The following is a 19,557-nucleotide window of genomic DNA, read 5'->3' on the forward strand; positions in this document are numbered from 1 at the left end:
ACAGCCTCAGTTGGTGCTTGGTCATTCAGTAGGTCACCCCTACTCTCTCAGCCTCTTTGGGGAGAAAAGGCATTGTCTAGAACCTTCTGACCAGACCCTCCAAAGAAAGAGGTCTTGGGGAACCATGGGGCCTCGGGATGCCCCAGGATCAGAGCTGGGACTGCCTCCCCACCCCCTTCTACCGCTCCCCATCATGTGCACTTTATGAGAGGAGGTTTGGTTTGGTTTTTACTGGGACTCAGCCAAGGCAAGATGGAGGTTGAAGGAGCCCTGATCCTGTCCTTCTGGGCTCAGCCTGCTTTCCTTCCCTGGAGTGAAGCATACCGGCATAACCGCCCCTGCCCCCAGGGGAAAACTCACCTGTAAGCATCGTCTGATGACATACCCATGGTCTTCATGATGTAGGCGATGGCGATGGTGGCTGACCGGGAGATCCCAGCCAAGCAGTGCACAATCACCTGGCAGCTGGACACCTTGGCTTTGTCTGGAGCACAGTAGAGGAAACAGAGAACAGAGACGGTGAGCAAAATGACTCTATCCTCCCTCCCCAACCCTCAGTCCCTTTGTGTGAAAGGACAACGGTTGCTGGGAGGAAGACCATGGAGGACAGGATAATAGTTCAGGTTGTGAAGGTTGAGAACCAGAGGGTCCGCAACCTTTGTAAGAAAAGCTCACCAATGAATTCAATGGACTTGTCCAGCCAGGGAAGCAGCTTCTCACAGTAGTTGTCATTGACAGGAATGCGCATGAAGTGACTATCACAGATGAAGTCTGGCTTGGGACAGGAGTTGCTGGCGTTTAGGACATAGCTTATCCCGTTCTGCGTCATCAAATCCTGGTGGGAAACAAGCCATCAAGTGATCAGCTGAGTTCAGCCAGCACCAAGTGCTGAAGATCTGTCTTGCCATGCACACTCCCTGCCTTTTCCCATCCCAGTATTTTCTCCTGTGGGTCTCCTACTGCTGCCTTGGCCTAGTTGATGATAATACAGCAGACACCAGCTGAGAAGGTTGTGTCTATTTAGATGACACAGGTTTGAACCTCAGCAGATCTTTATTTTGGTCCAAGTAAAAGTAAACAGGGCCAAAGACACCTGGAAGGGGGTTTTAGAGGGGAAAAACCAAGAACCCCAGTATGAGAGGAATAGGAAGATACAAGAATGGAAATTAGCAAAATCTCCGGCTGAAGGCTGTGAAAGTATCAGCTGAGGGAGAGAGAAGACATCCCACCAACAGAGTGGAGTTAATCATTGGTAGCACCCTACGTTAACCAAAGTGGCCAGAAGATGCTCTATCCACAGGTAACAGAGCAAGGTCAGGTGCAGAGACCACGCATGGGCAATGCTTCTCTCTTCTCCAGCACGTGGCCACATTGTGGGGATCGCAGAAAACATAGTTCCAAAAGATAAACAAAACCCTCCAAATAGGTGGGGAGGGAAGGAAAACATCAATATCCCTGCCTGGCATTGGCTCCTCAGGATTTCAGCACCAGGATTTTGGCCCTGGCTCTCCATCGGCTGGTTCCTGCCCGCCCCAGCAGGCTCGATGGAGCCAGCCGAGCTTCCAGGCTTACATTCTTGGCATTTTTCTCTTTCATTTTCTTCTACTCCCTGTATATAATTTCTCTCTCCCTCCTTTCTGCCTCCAACACCCCTCTGGTGCTGTGGTCCCTCTTCCTACTTGCCTGCCCTGGATGAGGACGCCTGGCTGGCTCCCTCATGCCCATGGTAGGCAGATGCCTGGAAGCAATTTAACAGCAATTCGTCTTTCTTTCTTCTCATCATTATTTTTCCTTTAAACAAAATTCCTTCCCTGGCGTGACATCATAACACAGCCCTTCCGACACCTTTAAAAGGGCATTGTTCCTCTTTTCTCCTCTCTCATCACAGCAAAACTTTGCTCATTTTTGGGCCTCCTGAATAAGCCCCTGTCCCTGGCCAGAGACGCCCATCCCCATGCTGCTTTGGCTGAATACCCCAGCTTGCTCCTACTCCCTCTGGCTCCCAAGGGGATCACAGGATTGCTGAAATTGGTGTTATCTGGCAGCCTGGCTGGTAAGGTGGGTGGGTGCAAAGCTGGCTCCTGTCCCACATCTCCCTCCAGCTGCGGTAACTCCCCCTCCAAGCCCACATTTTTTCCTGGACATGCTCCTCCTGCCTCTGAGTTTGCTACAGGCACTTGGGAAGAGTTTGATCACCCCAGAGCTCATCAGTGTAAGACAACTCTTCCTGTGACCACCCTCCTCAGTTCTGCCATGCTCTGCACTCCCTTCAGCCTCACAGTAGGCTCCAACTGACCACACATGGCCTTCCCACTGGGCAGGAGAGGAGTCTTTAATACCTTCACCCCTCTGCATGGCTGAGGTCCCAGATGGGACAGGGCAGACGTGTCCCTTTGACAGAGCTGTACCTTGTTTAGGACGTCCTTCTGGGAGCCCAGGTAGAGATGTGGCAGGATACGCGTGGGGCCGACGTTGGCCACAGGCAAGCATGGTTGGGAGATGCTCATCGGCAGAATGGCAGCTGGCTTCCCTTCGCAGAGCCCCGGGAAGCAGGACGAGAAGGTGGCAAAACCTCCTGTGGAGAAAATGGGGACACTGAGCTCATTACAGCAAGGCTGAGATCATCAGTAGCCGGCACCCCAAGACCCAGGCTGGACACAAAGTGGTGATAACCCCGCTGCACTGAGAACAGAGCCTCGAGGAGCAAAAAGCCAGCAGCCACTGCTAATCAGTGCAGATACATTGTGATGACTGTGACATACACATGGAAAAAGGAATGGAGATCCAGCTTTGATTTTTCCTGCACATAGCATCCCTCACCCTCTCCAATAAAGTTGGCTCTTTGCAACTCCATTCAGACAAATAACAAGAAGAGAAAGTCCTTTTCTTGTCTGCCTATTATTCTGAGGACAGCCAGGGTCACTTTTTAATAGCAAAATCCATCAGGGCAGGGTGATGACAAGCAAGCCCACCAAGGTGCAAAGTTCCCTGGGTTGGGGAGGTCAGTCCAAACCTTGCTCCATTAGCTACACTTACACATTGTGTTTCTGAGAGATGCCCTCTCTGCCCTGCCCTGCTGAGCCCATGACTTCTACCATGTTGAACCACAGGCATCACAGTACCTGCAGGCCATTGCTGTTTTTCATGCTCTGACCTTACTTAATGTGACAGCAAGCAGCACCCAGTTTACTGCACCAAGCTGCTGGGCAGTCACATCCAGCTTGAGGATCTTGAAGCCCAGTGCTGAGAGAAAACCCCCAGCTGAGGTTCTAGTAGGTGGCATGTGGCAGCCAGAGCTACTGTTATGGTGTCAAAACAGAGCTACTGTTATGCATGGTCAAAAGCCTGAAAGCCAGCCGCCAGCTCAAGAGGAAAGAGCACTTAAGCAGGGCAGCAAGCATGCATGGTGGGCAGCTTGGGGAGCTGGAAAACCCCCAGTGCTGTCACATGTCCTGCACGGTTGCATAAGACCAGTGGTGATCCTGATTTGCTCTCACTCACTGATCCCGTACTCCAGGGTAGAGACAGTCTGGCTAGCAGTGGCCTAACCTCACTCCATTCCAGCTGAGGACATCTGGGTGGCAGCTTCATGCAATGGAGGGGACTTTGAGTCATGTCTGCCTCAAGCCTCCCTTGAGGTTTACCCAGTCATGTGAATGAGCAGATGCAGCCTGACATCACCCAAGGGGCAGAGAGGACTTTGGGGCTTGACCGCCTTTGACTGTCAGAAGGACCAGGATGCCCCCACAAGATCCTTTTGAAAATCCAAGTCTCCGGACTCAGCACCATGGGAAGCGTGTCCCATCTCCACTGCTAGACAAGACCTTTTAATGAGACAGTCTCTGTCCCCTTTAAAAGCAGGGCAGCCTTGGCATATTCTCCATTTACCTTCTCCACCATCTTGGCAGCATTTCTGCTGATCTTTCTGGAGCACCTTTCTGCCTACTGCTGTGGCACCCAGGCTCTGGTGAGGTATGACTGGTGCTGCAGAAAACCCATCTGACATGTTTGTGAGATGAAGGTGATGGAGAAGCCAGAGCAGTGCACAAAATCATGCTCACACCACCTGGGAACATCCAAGATCCTCCATCATCCTCTATCTCAGCACCTCCAGGTGTCAGCTCCCAGTGGCCCAAGAGAAAAGTGTCCTTCGACAAACCTCTCTCCTCCCCTCTCTTATGTTTTCCTGGCTGGCAGCTAACACAGCTCCTGGCTTCAAAACCCAGTCAAACCGGCATGAGTAGAGTTAAAGTACCTTATCTTTTTCAGCACTTCCTTTTCTCTGGCTCTCTCTGAAATGACATCACCTCTCAACTGGGACATTAAATCAGAGAAAAAGCAGGAGGCCCAGCACAGGTGCAGCATAGCTCTGGTTACTACTCATCCCTGTGCTGTGTCCCCATTGCCAAGACACATCAATCACTAGCCAGAGCTCTGTGTGGACACGTGCGACCTCCCTGCTTTGCCCTGTGCTTGAGCACACACTGCTGATGCCTTGGGGAAGTGTTTGCTTCAGTTGCTGCCCTGGGAAGCCTGCAGCACTTGGATTTGTGTGGGGCACAGATCTGACCCCTGGGCTTGCGCAAAACAGCATGGGAATTTTTCTGAACGAACATTTTTGGGGAGCACAGTGCACATAAGCGCAGCCCCAGGGATCAGTGCCTGCTCTGGTCCACAGGTCTCCAGCCTCTGTGCTCACTTGCATTCATCAAGAGCTGCCCAGGGCAGTGTATGGGTTTGTATGACTCTAAGGTGATCTCATAGTTCAAGCAGGTTGGGGCATGCTGCTCTCTCCCCCTTGCCCACCTCTGCCAGCACTCACCCAGCTGCAGATCCTCTGCCAGCCCTGCCTGGGGAAGTCCAGGCAGGAGTTGAGGGGGTTGTGAAGCGGGTAGGGATGTTTGCAAGAGAGTGGCAGCAGCACTCCCGGCTGCAGTGCCTACCCAGGCAGACTGCCACAACCGCAGGATGCCAGCACCTGAAATGATGCCCACAGCTCACCTCGCTTCTCCTAAGCAAAGCCTCAACCCTGAGACCAGGAGCCCGGGCATGCTCCCAGCCTGCCTGTCCTCATTTCCCCCATACTTGCAGCTGCTGAGGGCAGCCTGGGCTTGGGGGAAACCCTAGAGATGGAGCCGGGTACCCGACACCATCCCAACATCACCCCACCCTGCATTGGCTGCTCCAGCATGCCTTTCATTTTCAGAAAGCAAAGCAGCTCTTCAAAACAATCCCAAAGGCAGCATTTCTCCCTGGCTGGGCTCCAGCTGATACCTGGGCTTTCCCCGCTCTGTGTCGCAGGCCATGGATCCCAGATTTTGCTGGGAGAGAGCAGCAGAGCCCAGTGAGGTGAGGAGCCAGGGTAGCACTGCATCTTTCTAGCCTTTCCTTTTTTATTCACAGTGCTGGTGCCAGGAGTGTCCTTTCTTTTGGCATGTGTGGAATTACAGGAAGGATTTGTATCTGTCATGGAGTGGGTGTTTGGGGATCTCTGGTTTCTTCTTGATGCTCCCCTCCAGCCTGGTGAGGGCTTGCTGGGGAGGAGCTAGTCCTCGTGCAGCACATCCCAGTGAACCACTCATGACTCCAGCACTCCTGAGGGCTCTCAAAACCATTCCCTAGAAAAAACAGTGTCTTCCTGCCCACTCCAATTACCCGAGGAAGAAAGGGGTGCCCAGGAGGAGAAGTAGGAACCAGAAGAGAAGGAAAGCAGAACAGAAGTGGGGATGCCTTCATTGCTCCTGCTTAAGATGGAGGAAGGAAGACCCAAGAACCAGCATCAGGCAGGTTCTGTGAGGGCTAGGAGGTGAAAATCATCCCCCAGGCTTTGAGGAGTTCATTCAGCCATGCCCCCAGAGACAAAAACCTTGAGTGATGTCAAGCTCATGCTGAGGCTTAAGAGAAATGCAGCTTTCAAGGGGAGTGCTGTCACCCGCTAGAGGAAAGAGGGAAACTGAGGCACGGGGTATTGTAGCAACTTAGTGCCAGAAGAGTGCAACAACTGAAAGCTTGTATCTCCCCCATCTTGGGTTTCACTCTCAGGGTGCTGACCACCCTTCCACCTCCTGCTGTGCTCTGCACAGACACCTCTGGGCCAGCCCCCAGCCCTGCTCTGCGTGGCCCTTGTGTCATATCGAGGAGACTGGAAAAACCCCACAACTTCTCCCCCATCCCCATCTTTACCAGGCTCTCACCTCTGCACATTTTCCAGCTGAACATCTATGATAATCTCCCAGTGAAACTGGATTTACTGGGAGAACAGATGCTGCAGACGGAAGGCAGACTGCCTGGGAATACTTCCTGAGCCCATTCATTAGCCCAGGAGGAAGATGCCAGTAGCATCTTTGAAGAGGTTCCTGTGGTACCAGCACTGTGCAACTGTTGGGAAGCCCTGTGACTTCTCCCCTTGAGCAGCAAACGGCACAGTGGGGATGCCTTTGCCAGTCTCTCTTTGCACCACTGTGTGCGTATGGCCCTGAGATGGCTGTAATCAAAATGAACAAAAAGCCCCGGTGCTGGCACTGGGCTGACGGACATGGAAGGAGATCAGAAGGCTGAAGGACAGAGATGTGGGACTGCTGAGCTGGGACCTTGATGCACCTGGGGACCCCCCTCCACTGCTCTGGCTGTCACCTTCAGGTGGTCTCTGAGGACATCTAACTCATGGTTGGGTCACTGACAACATCTCAGGCAAAATCTATCACTTGCAAGTTGAGCTGTTCCCTTCTCTGCCAAGGCTGGGCAGCAGTGATGATGCAGGGAAGGTGACAAAGTCCTAGCTAGAGACAGGGATGTGGTGTGGCATTGTTTTCCTTCTGGTGGTAAGCCCCAGCTTTAGGGATTTGCAATCCATTAAGCTGCATGAGATGTTAGGGAAGATGCTGCTGGGGATAAAAGGAAGGTGTGGGACACATGAAGAAAGGATATCCCAGCTCCCTGCTGCTCCCTATGTCCCTCCCTGCACCAAGGCTGTCTTTCTAGGCTGGAGGTGTAAAGTGGAGATGGGGTTTGAAAACCCTCTCATGTCTTGCTCTGATGGCTGTAGACTGCCCGTTCATCTCCAGCTCCATGGACTCACCACCTCCTTCAGAGTCCTGTGAAACAACCCAACAGCTCTGGCCTTGACACTGTGCCCCTCTGACAGCAAGAGGCTGTGAAAGGGCTGCCCAGGGCACCTGCCTCACCTCAAAACTGCTCTTCAGGAGAGTCACATGTCTCTTGAACACCCCCAGCCCCATAAGTCTCCTAAATATCCTCCTAGAGACACATCAAGCAGCAGGGGCATGTCCTGTTTGCCAGCCTCCCATGTGCATCATGGGCTCAAAGGCTCCTCATCAAGAAACAGGGAAGAAGAGGTGACATGTCACTCTGCTGTGCCATCAGTTTGTGGCAGCAAGGAGGAGGGGAACAGGCACAGCCAGAGCTGCAAACCCTTTCTGGGCCAGCAGCTGCCGCACCCCACTCCTCACTCCCAGCTCTCACACCAGGAGCTGGCAGGAGACCGACGGGTATTAAAGAGGTGGTTTACAGCCCACCCTCATTGCTCCTATAATGAGTGTTAAAGAGCAGCAGCCAGAGCTGTTCAGAGACCGGTTCCCTGTGCAGCTGCTGGAGCTTCTGTGGCAGACCGCAGCTCCACCACCGGGTTTTGCGCCTGTGCGCGTGCTGGAGACCCTCTGCCCCGCTAAAGCTCCTGGTGGCTGAGGGGGCTGAGAGAGGCCAGGCTCTGCCCAGCTCTCATTAAAATGCCTGTGGTGGCTGAGAGCTGCTGCCAGGGCGGCACGTGGCAAGGAGCAGTGGGGCATGCAAGTGAGCACGCGCCTCGGCTTGCTGCTGGAGCAGCCGCCACGCCAGCATGGCTCCCTCACTGCTGTGCTGTCTTTGTGGCTGAAATGCTGCCTGGATGCCCCCTCTTTATCACCCCAGCCTGCTGGAGACATGCTGCTCTCAGCACCCTGACACATCCATCCCCAAGTGTTAAACCACCTTGCTGGATGGAGGTACAGCAAATGACAAGAGCTGGGGGGACCTGCAAAACCCCAGCCCTCATTTGTATCATGCTCAGCCTCCTTATGGCAATGAGCCTGAGCGTTTGATTGAGCATCTCTGTGGCAGGTTGATGGACAGAAATTGGAGGGGCCAGGCACACTGCATGCCGACCTCCAGAGCTGCTGGGATAATCCTTCTTTTAAAAACGCTATTTCCCTTGCTCTTGTGCTGGGTGGGACCCTGTTGGTGCCGGTAGCTAAGCTGGGTGGCGTGATGAAACACCGATTACTGCCATCCTTACTCACTGTGCTGCAGGAAGCTCTGGGGCTTTGTCAGCATTTCCTGCTGCCTAGGACGTTTCTGAATATTCCCCCTGCCTCCATCCTCACTGTTTCCCTCTCAACACTGTAGTCCCCTTTGATTTTCCCTATCCCTGCCAGTGATGCCTGATACAGACACAGCCCATTTGCTTGCATGTCATCCTTCCCACATGCCTGGTGAAATCCTGGTGCTCTGCAGCCTGGCCAACTTGCCCTCTCCTGGCTGATGCTCTTATACTTCCATCCATCTCAGTGCACTGGAGAGACATGTGCAGTGTTCAGCTAGTCCCTTATTCCCCCCCACACTCCCCTGCCCAGGTTTCACCATCCCCTGACTTGGCACCAAATTTCATCACCCCACTGCTGGCTCCATTTTTTTCTTTTTTTTTTTTTTTCTCCAGGCAGTAGGGATGAGAAAGCCGATGAATCAGCCCTATTATGGATTCATATGCATTCCCTGTTTCCCCAACGGTCACCCGGAACAGCCTCTGCCCATCTGCTACTACACCGCACTGCTGTCTCCCAACCTGTGCCAGCCCCCCCATGCTTTGCAGGCTGGTCCCAGACCCCGCTCCCATTCTCCCAAAGGAGCGGAAAATATCCTTAAAAAAAGGAAAAGCAGCAGAAAGGAAGCCCTCCGCCCACACAACCATGAATACACTTCTCGAGTCGGGCTTGATTTTCCTCTGGTGACTGTGCCTGCTTTGGACCAGCCTCACTGGTTCTAAGTAAAGAAAAATGTGTCATTTCCAGGAGTGACTTATTACTAATGACACCATCACTGGGTTATGTGCTTCATGCCACAAAAACCTGTCAAGCACTTTTAGCAGCCTCCCATTTTAAGTGGTGATGGAGGGGAAGTTTCTTGATTCAACCCTTCGGTAATCTAGGTCATCCCAGGCTCGGCATGTTTTTAGGATGCACCAGTTAATATCCCCTTCCTCCACTTGCCCTTCGCCCTGGCACCTGGGAGTGGAAACACTGCAAACCCCCTTTCTGAGAGAAACCACTCGAAGATGGGCAGGCAGCGCAGCGCTAGCGGAGCGAAATGGCTCCGGCGGGCAGCTGCCTGGGTGCGGGCAGCAACGCAGCGCCCTGAGCCGATGGCTCCTTCTTCTCCCCGCCGTCCTCGCCCGTCCTTTCCCCGCGCACTGCCCTCTGCCCGGGGCGCGGTGTCCTCCCCCCCCCGCAACCCGGCGCCCGAAGGAGCAGAGATGCTGGCGGCAGATCCTGCCCTGGCTCCCTCAGCTTTCCTCCTTCCCTTCTCCGCTCCATCCACGCTCTCCCCAAGCTTGCCTGCACGGCGAAGGGTTCAGGGAGCGGTCCCCCCTGGCCAGGCAGTCTCATCGGCTCCCGCACCTGGTGGGAAAGCTGCCTAACGTTGGGCCCGCTGCAGATGCTCCTGCCCGCTGCAGGCAGCCGCTCACCTGCCTGAAGGAGCTGCCCTCTTCTGTGCAGCTCCTGTGCCAGCCCGGCCGCCTCCGCCAGCGCTGCACCCATCGCCCCTGGCTGGCGACCGGCCACCAGTCCGCTCCGCGCCCCTCCGCACGCTCCCCGTTCGCGTCCATCTCCCCGCTCGCCAGCCGCCCGCGCTCTTTGTACCGCCAGCACCGCGCTCCGCTCCCCGCCGGCCGCTCGGCAAAGGCGATCTCCGGCCCCCGGGCAAAGCAGGGCTCCGGCGGCGCAGCCCTCTCTTCCCGCTCCGTCCCCATCGGAAGGAAAGGCGCCTGGCCGGCTGACAAACCTCTCTTGTCCCTGCTCTCCTTCATCCTCCGCACCCTTATTTTCAGCTTCATCTGCCCCTCGCGCATGTCTGTCCAGAACTGGTCCTCGGAGGGAGCAATCATTACATCCACGGGCATCCAGGCAGCTGGGCTGCGGCTCGCGGGGACACCTCTCACCGTCGCCAAACAACAGCTGGCGGGCAAACAAAATACTAAAAAAACCAAAAAAGCGCCCCTGCAGCAGAGCAACGCCAGCCTCCCCCCGGCTTCAGCCTTCAGGCTGAAAAAATAAAAAGCATAAAAAAAAACCCGTGCGGGGTAGGGGGACCCGGCGTAGCCCCCTCTCCCCGTCCGCCCCCCTCTTCGCCGCCTGCTCCAGCACGAGTGAGCTCAGCCCGGGAGCAGCCGCCCCATCCGCCGCCGCGCTCGCTGCGCGCCCGTACCGCGCTCATAGCTAACGGGTCAGGCATGCGGCCGCATTCCTTACTCAGCACACAGACACGCAGCACAACGCCGGGCTGACATATGCTTCGCTCCCTGCTTAAAGGCGCAACCGCGATTTTCTCGCCCGCCCAAAGCCCCCCGCAGCGAGCAGCCGCGGCAGGAGATGGATCGCTGCACCACGCCGGGGTTTGGCCCCGCGCAGTTAATACGGGAACAGGAATGTGGTGGGAGGAAGCTCGTGCCCACACCTCGTTTTAGCACCTGCCAGGGCGGTGCATGATGAAACCCCCGCGATGGGTGGGGGGGGGAATGCAGCACCGCTCTCCATCCTTGCTCCCTGCTGTCCCCTTGTCCGGTGAGGGCACCCCACGGCTGCTCCTGGCGGGACAATGGGCATCCCTTGGGTGATGTTTAACTCTGAACCCCAGCGTCAAGAAGGGCAATGCCTCAACAAGGAAACTGAGCCACAAAAGATTAAATAACTTCTTTGGGGTTCTCTGCTGCAGGGCAGAGCTGGGGACCAGACAGCACGTCTCTAACCACCAGCTCATCTTTCCCCTTAATGTCTCCACTCAGAGCATCACCCAGGAGGGATGCTCATCCTGGAGTGGTTTCAAACAGCTGGAGATGAATGGGTCTCAACAGCTGGCAGGAAAAGAGGCTGGCACTGGGCTGCTCACACCTGTGCATGGCTGTGTCAGATGGAGTTATCTGCCTGTTCCCAGTGAAGCAGGACCTGGTCTGGAGGAGATGTACCCTCTCTGAAAGCCTTCTCACATGCAAAACTCCAGCAAGAGGGGACGTGTAGGAATGGGCTTTCCTAGTCCTACTGGGGTCTATCCATCAGTAGCGGCTTCTGAAGTGCGTGAGGTTGATGTGTTTTCTTCTTTGCATTTGTCCTGGGCGAGAAAATTACTTGTCCCTCTGTTTCCAAAGCACATGACTCCTTAATACATCTCCACACAGCTCCTTACGAGTTTATTGGTCTGAGCTCAGGCCTCCAGAAAATCATTCATGATTATAGTAAGTGGAGGAGGGAGGGGAGGGGTGCATGTATTGTGCCTTTGAAAATCTGAAGCTTTATGGGCTGAAAAACCCCAGGCTGAGCCATATGTGAGTGACTTCAGTGTTTTTCCTTTGAATGACATCACATGAGATGAGGTCATTGGCATTAACTAAGTGCTGTCTCCTCCCCCCCATCCCGAGCGGAGCCAGCCTCCTAACGAGCCTTGTTGTTGTAACAAATATGGTTTGATTATTATCAGATGTGGGTCAGAGGTTGGATAAAATTCAAAGCGTGCTCCAACTAGGCTGGAAGAGAGAGGAGCAGCCTTCCCCCATGAGCCATGCTCAGGAAGTGGTTACCACAGCAGGTCTCTGGGGTATCTGTGGTCCCCCACATTTGCCACCCCTGTCACTACAAGGGAGGGCACATAATGCTGGTGACCAGTCTCTTTCAGCAATGGAGATGCCTCCACATCCCACCACCACTGTGCCAGCAGTGTTCTACCTGTGCTGGTGGGTGATTCAGCTGTGACTCGCTCCAGTGGCTGTGGTTGGGGGTCTACTGGGGTGGACCGAACGACTCTACTGGAGTCACTGGGTCATGCAGGGGCAGTGGCTGGCTGGACACACTGTGCCAGAAGAGGGGGATGCTGCACGAAGCATGTGGTGAATTAGGGGGTGCAATTCTCAACCTGCCCCTGACCCCGAAGTGCAAAATTCTGCATTTGCCTTCCCTTGCTGCCCTCTGGTTGCCCAGCTTCCTCAGGCTTGCAAGAGCCCTGGGCACAAATTATTTTGGTAATGCCAGGTTCTTTCAGGATGTGTTTGGACTGAGTTTTCAGTTCAGGGCTACTGGTAGCCCCAGGTAGGAATCTGGGCATGACACCACAAAGTAGACCTCAATGAAGAAGGTTCACCAGTGTCCTACATCCCTTTGATCCTCAGCAAAAGACAAGTGAGCACAAGTAGTCAGCAACCCTCTTCCTCCACCAGTGAGAAGTCCAGCCACATGGAGATGCCACCTACAGCTGCCATTCCCCAGGCAGCATCCTCCTCCCTGCTCTTTCTCCATTTTCTTCACCCCTTTGCCAGGGCCAGGATAGGGGTTGGCACCTAGTTCTGGGGCAGGGGGCATCTGGCACATAAAGAGATGAAAGGCAATGTCCATAGTGCAGGAGTACATTGCACATATCAGCTGCTGCCCCTTGGCCCCTTTTCACAGGTGCTCCTCCTGGCCAGGCTGTCACCCATCCTGTCTCCAGCCCCTATTTAGTAGACAGAGGTGCATCACCCAGGGAGAGATGCCCAGTCTGGTGGGCCCCACTTCACTCTCATTGCCACAGAACTCCCTGGAAAAACATCTGCTGCAATGGCTTGGAGAGACTCATGTAACCCGCCTGCAAGGGCACAGAGCAGAATGAGTCCCTGTTCAGCACCTACAAACCCTGTCATGACAGCACCTATAGCCTGTCACGAGCCCAGCTGGGCAGCGGCCAGTGATTCCTCTCCCCACCCAGCACTGGGACCTTATAATAATTGCCAGTGATGACCTTTTGTAAGCATGCAGCGCAGGCCCAGGGAAAGGGGGAGGTGGATGAGGGGAGGCAAGTTTCTCAAAAGGAAGGAAACTGTAACTGGGCAGTGACTCCTGCCCATCAGGATCTCTTACCGGGGAAGTCGCCTTCCTTCTGTCGACTTTCCAGAAATGAGAAATGAAATTACATGGCAGTATTGTAAGTCATAGCATCCAGAGAGCTGCTCTTCCCTAAGCCCCTTCTCCTCTGTCCCCCGCTGCCTTTGACCCTTTTGCTTGCCTTTTCTGGGTCCAATGGTTAAAAACGCAGCCAGAGGGGGAGGGGAAGCTCCTCAGGGTAATTATAGAATCGGGAAAACAAGTTGTCTGACGACAGCGTTGCTAAACAGGGAGGTTTAGAGCATAGGTCTGGAATACAATCAGCCTTGCACATACATGACCTGGCTTAACCCTTCCCAGAGATGCAGTCACTGGTCCCTCCGGGGCTGAAAGCCTCCCAGGCATCTCCTGGTTGTGGTTGAGGGTGAGAAGGGGGCACCTTACTCCGCCTCCATGCCTTGGACTGTGGAGACTAGGAGCACTCCCTAGGGCACCTGCTGGGCTGGGTGTCTGAAGTTGGATGCCAGCACCCACTAGAGGGGGGCTAGAGGGCAAGAAAACACGCTGCTGCCCAGGCTAAAGTGGTCCCAGATGGCTTTGCTGTAGGAAAGAAAGCAACTCCTCCAGGGATGTTTTGCATGAGAGGGAGGGAGGTTTGGAGAGTTACCTAAAGCTCCAGGATTGTAAAAATCACAAACCTTTGTGTTATCATTTGGTTTTTTAAAAAACATCTCTCCCACTAGGCTGGTATCAGTGTCCTACCTCCAGTCCTCTGGACAGTCAAAAGGAAAACATCACCACAGGTAATCCCCCTGCACTCCACCACCTACAGCCTGAAGACAAGCTGGGGGTAACCCCCTCCACACCCCTTCTTACTCTTTTTCCATTCCCGACTATCATGTGGGCAGTTTGTAGATGAAGAACAACCAGAAGCTCCAGTCACATTATTTGCAAAGCTCGTTCTTCAAAACTCCCAAATCTGGGAGAAGCAAGAAATTGAGAGTCCCACATGAGCACTTTTTCCTGTCTCATCCCACCCACCTCATTCATATCCATACTCCTGCCAGCTGAAGATCCGCTTCTTTTGGTTCATCACAGTATGGTATGGGATGGAGGCGTCCACAGGTGGACAGAAGTGCTTGCTGGAGGTTCAGAGACAGTAATTAGACTTTAAAGGAAAACCTTGCAGATATATCTGATGGATTCATGCCAAGTCCACCAGTGCTCTTGGATATTACAGCCTGAGGGTACCTGAAATAGCCTTAATGCTTGACATACATGTGCATCTTCAGGCCCATATACTGAGCAGAGGTTCTGCTGGAGTCAGAGGACAAAATCCACCAGCTAGTGCATTCTGCACGTGCTGTGTCCGCAGTAGACACACTCACACACCAAAGCAAGAGATGAAACTGTGATGCTTTCCAGAGTGGGCAATGAGGACGGTGACCATCAAATAGCCAGTGCAGCTGGGTCCTGCTTCCCCACTCCCACCAGAGAGCTTGTGACTGACAACCTAAGTGTCAGTTTGGGGTATTTTCTTTCTTAGGTTTTAGGTTATTTTTTTTTCTTGCAATGGGTTTGTAAAGACACCTCAGTTCTGATTCTGGATCTTACCAAGCTTTTAGCTTCAGCTTCTGCCATGACAAGCTTTGCAGATTCATTTGTACTTTTCCTGCCTTTCAGATGTACATGCTGCCTCCAGCCCCTGAGACTCAGACTGAAGGCAAGCCCCCCCTTTTCTGCACTACCTATGTGCTGCTTTCACACCTGCCTAGCTTGACTTTTTTCATTCATCTTTTTTTTTTTTTTTAATTAAAATCATCTGTCCCTGAGTCCCTGTTTCTAAAATAATTCCAGCCAGTGCTTCAGTGCTGAACCCACTCATGCCTGGGCAGCCCAAGTCAGCTCCTGCAATGGAAATCCCCTTTTCTTTTTCACTACTTCATTTTGCCTGCTCTGAAGTCACCTGTCTTAGGTAGATTCCCCCAAAATCCCCCAAATTTCACTGAAGTCACCTGTCTTACGTCGATTCCCCCAAAATCTCCCAAATTTCAGCCCCCTCCAGATCACTGCTGCCATGCAACTACAATTCTCTCCAGCCATGCCTGATGGCCATGGCACCGCTGGGCTAGAAAGGACCTGGGTCATGGCCAGCACTGCCGAGGCCAGCCCGCTCGCTGAGGAGGAGGATGGCGAGCGGAGTGCTGGGAGGGATTTGTCGCTGATGATATTGTTACATTCTTTCCGAATCCTGGGAGTAAACAGACACTCCAAATTTAGAAAGAACAGGACTGGAAAATTTAAACATTCCTTGAAGAATTGGTACAAAAGCGGGGGGAGGGGGGTACTGAAGATGATCTCACACACACTCCCGAGCCAGATGAAAAGCTCATGACTCGAGTTCAGAAAGCAATTGAGGGGCCTGTTTCAGGTCGGAGCACGATATTGCAATGGTAAAGCTCCCCCAGCACATGGAACCACAGTGAAAAGAGTCTCTGTCGTGCAAGGGGGGTCCCAACCCCAGCAGCCTAGGCTGTGGGGACCACTGCCACTGGTCACACTTCCACCCTGGTTTCTAATCTATGTGGAACATGGCTTCAAACGCAGGAGAGCAGAGCCCAGTGCTCAGCCGAAGAACCAGAAGTAGGGACAGGATGGGTGCCTGAGCATCATCTGGATGAGCATCCCAAGCCCTCAGCTGTTGCTTTTAGCCACAGAACAGGAGTAAAAGAAAATCTCCACAGTGCCCACTGCAGCTGGACAAATGGAGAGGAGCTGGTGAAGCTCAGCACCCAGCAGCTCAGCACCACTGTACGGATCTGGCCAGGCTCCCACACAAGAGCCGGCATGCGGGAGCTATCAGGGAGCAATGGAGCCAGACTGCTGCTGCTGCTTCATAAGCAGATAATGGCTGTTAATAAAAACCAAGAAGGAGATTGCAAAGGGGAAGAAGAAAGGGGGGAGGGGGGAAAGCCAAGTTAAAAAAAAAGGAAAAAAAAAAGAAAAAATAGCAAAAAAAAAGGCAAAAAAAGCAAGGGTTTGTGCTGAAGTAAACAAAGGTTAAAGAACAGTCAGGCTCCTGCAGGAATAGCAGAGCTGGGCTGGGAGGGAGGGGGCATTACGTAATGCAGGAAAAATGTTGGCTCCATTCAGTTTTCCACCACTTCATGTGATGTCAGGAAAACCATATAAATCAACAGTCTTTCTGCTCCCACGGATGGAGGGCAGCAAGCAGCACTATTTATACTTACACAATTAAAAAAAAAAAAAGGGAAAAAAGAAGAGAAGCTGATGATTTCCAAGACTGGGAATAATTGACTCAGATTCTTCCTTCCCAGCCGCTGGAATCACTGCTCTGGGCTGTTAACCCTTAAGGAGTCCCTGGCACCAGTCCTGCCACCCCCAGCTCCCCTGTCCTCACCCATCACCCTCCATCAGCTGCTTCAAGGGTCAGAAGGTCGCTGGTCTGGAGGTGAGCAAGAAAGGCCAAGGGTGGTGTTTACATGAGGTGGGGACATGGAGGCTGGATGGACTCTGGCATCTGCTGGGGCTGAGAGTTGGGGAGCACAGAGGGGCTGTGCAGGGCTGCCACACTGAATTGGAGACCCTCAGGACAGGGTTCCCTGAGGTGATGGCATCCACTGAGGGACAGGCTAAGATTTCAGCAGGTCTTGCCAGCCTGCTGGGATCACAAGCCACCCCCAGCTAGAGGCATGGAATGGGTTGGGGCAGGACAAGGTGCTTGAGCCCAGAGTGGACAGACCAAGGGGTTAAACCTCACCAGGGCAAAGGGGCAGAATCAGGCACCCCCCCACATCCTGCCCCAGACTTCCCAAGCCCTCCAGAGCTGCCTCTAAAACAGCCCATTGCTGCCTGCACTGCAGGCAGGAGGAAGCTGTGCCTGTCGGCAAGTGCGCCCAGCCTCCCCCGGAGCTCTGCGCAGCCACTTCTAGTCAGGATTTCCATGTAAAGCACCGCCGCCATGACCCAGTGTTCTACATTTCAGTTCCAGTTTTTTCCACCTGCTGGTGACCCGCGTTCCACATGAGGTGGTGGCTCTGTGGCGCTTTTAATTTGGGAGGTTTGAGCTTTGCTTGGTGCCTAGCACAGCCACACTCCTGCCTGGGGGTCTGGGCTCCTGCAGCCCAGGGCAATGGAAATGGCTGCCCTGAAGATGGAGGATGCGTGTTCCCAAGCAGGGAGCAGCAGTTTGCTAGCAGGGAGTTCGGTGGTGGTGATGCTGATGGCCGAGGGGGTGGCATGCTGCCAGTGCTCACCCAGCATGGGGTATGCTGGGCATGTGGCTGGGGTGCACTGGTACTTCAAAGGTCCCCCAAGTCCATTCACTTCCCTGACCAGGCAGAAACAGTCTCTGGGGCTTTCAGGGCCACCTCACCCATCCCTGTTCTGGCTCCAGGAGGACTTGGGGTGGGGGTTTGCAGCCACCGTACAGCATGGCCCGTTGCCCAGCCCTGGGAAAATGGCAGTGGGTTACGGGTGCCAAGGTCATGCCGCCAAAGCTGTTCCCTGACCCATCCCCATGACTAAGCATGTTCCTTCCCAGATGCAACCAAATCGACCTTTTCCTTCTCCTGCACCATGCACCGAGCTGTGCCCTTGTTTATGCCACAATGACCTTGAAACCACAGGCATGGCTGCTGGGGCAGGCCAGGGGCTGCCATAGCAAGCTCATGGCAGCATCCTCCAGCACTGGCCTCAGCTGAGCTCCTGCAACCCAGGCCACATTAATTAGCTTTAATGTGATTTCATGTAGTCCCTGCCTTCTTTTGAAAGCCTTGAACCAGTAGGTTTATTCCTGCTGTTTCTCTGCTCTGTTCTCCCCATCACAATGCAGCTACTCTAATTCATCAGCACTTACCCCTGCCTTGCATGGGCAAGGCTCCCTGAATGCCCGTTGTTTGTGCTACCTTCCCCATCACAACTACCCCCTCCCAGGGTCTGTTACCCTGCTGGACTGTGAGTCCCAAAGCAGTACCCAATTGCCACAGGATGAGGACAGGCTTGAGGGACAGAGGTGATTCCCATCTCCGTGTTTTTGCTATTGTTTAGGAACCTGGCTGAGCTCAGTGGGACTGAGGGGCTGCAAGGGGCAGTGCCTGCCCACCCCTCCATGGGTAGAAAGCTCAGAGGTAGGCAACCAACCAGGCAGACATCCAACTGTCCCAAACATGGAGAATTAAAGACAGCTTTAGCTCTCCCTTAGGCAGTTTGCTGCCTCTCTCTCCTCCTCTCTGATGGGTCAGACCTTTTCATTCATCAGTCGCCTGCCTCACATTTTGCACTGCAGAAGGGCTGTAATTAGGGCAGCACGTGCCTCCTCCTGCCTGCACACTTGTGCCTGGAGAGCATCATCTCCAGCAGACCCTGACTCACTCAGTGATGACCCTCTTCCCCTGTCCTCCTTCCCCTTCTTCCCACCACACACACATGGATTTCTCCTCCTGCCCTCCCTTTGACAGCAACAAGAGGGAACAAAGTGCTTGAATCAGGTCGGGTCCTTGGAACATTTACCAGGGATGAAGCAACCCAGGGATGGGAGAAAAGGGCAGCTTTTGGATGGCTGGATCCATGCCACCACAACTCCACCATACCCTCCTCTTTCATTCACCCTGGCTGGTGGGTGCAGTGGAGGGGAGATGAACAGTGCAAGGAACGAAGGCATGGGGAGGACCCAGTGATGCCAACGTGTGTCGAGCCTCCTCAGTCTGCACACAGGGCTGCCTTCCTCCACCACAGCAGCTGGTGGCCAGGAAAGCAGGTGTACATTGATGTGAACAGCCACAGCTCTGTAGCTCCAGGCTAAGGGCATGAGTGTCAGATGAAGTGGTAATCCAGGGCTCCTACCTGTGAGGATGGAGACGCTGTGGAAACAGCTGTCCAACTTGCCCAGGAGGATGGAGAGGAAGCTGTCGGCGGCCAAGCCGGTCACGTCCCGCGTGCTCTGGTCATAGACCACCACGTCCTGGTGCTCTTCTGCCTCCACCTGCAGGGGAGCGGTGAAAAACAGGGATCAGAGAAACAGGCTGAGCACTGAGGATGCTGCTGTCCACACCACCATGGGAAGCAATGATAAATTTAGTGGTTGCACAAGCAGAAGACTTCAGCTCCACACCATCTCCATGAGCTGGTTTTGCTCACCAGCTAGCCTGGGACTCTAACCCACAGCTACAAAGGAGTGTGTCAGCACAGATGTCCATTGGAGCAGCCCCACCAACTGCAAGCACTTTTGAGCATCCTACCCAAAATAGGGTCACTTCTCCCCATTGCCCACCCTCAGCTAGCCGTTACTTAACTGCATCCCAGAAATTGATGCAACTTCTTTCACCACCTCCTCCCCAGCTGACCTTTGGCCTCAGATACTCCTCTGCAGCCTGGCTGGTGTCAGAGGGGAGTGGTTCTGCAGGCAGGGGTGCTCCCAGCA

General features: G+C 53.9%; 1 protein-coding gene across 5 annotated transcripts in view; it reads right to left on the reverse strand.

Moving 5' to 3' along the window:
- The window catches only part of DUSP8 (dual specificity phosphatase 8), a 46,782-nt gene that overhangs the window by 6,740 nt on the left and 20,485 nt on the right, over positions 1–19,557 (reverse strand). For 4 of the 5 annotated variants that reach the window (XM_017811537.1, XM_017811547.1, XM_017811565.1 and 1 more), the window contains exons 3-6: positions 18,981–19,119; positions 2,409–2,575; positions 676–835; positions 361–484 (exon numbers count right to left, since the gene is read on the reverse strand). In XM_017811537.1, the coding sequence (XP_017667026.1) occupies positions 361–484; positions 676–835; positions 2,409–2,575; positions 18,981–19,119 (590 nt within the window). Of the gene's footprint in view, positions 1–360; positions 485–675; positions 836–2,408; positions 2,576–10,053; positions 10,642–18,980; positions 19,120–19,557 lie in introns of those variants that run through there. The other variant, XM_017811575.1, reaches the window with a different exon arrangement.

The sequence above is a fragment of the Lepidothrix coronata genome, unplaced genomic scaffold, assembly GCF_001604755.1.
Source record: "Lepidothrix coronata isolate B3197 unplaced genomic scaffold, Lepidothrix_coronata-1.0 Scaffold1, whole genome shotgun sequence".
Classification (NCBI taxonomy): domain Eukaryota; kingdom Metazoa; phylum Chordata; class Aves; order Passeriformes; family Pipridae; genus Lepidothrix; species Lepidothrix coronata.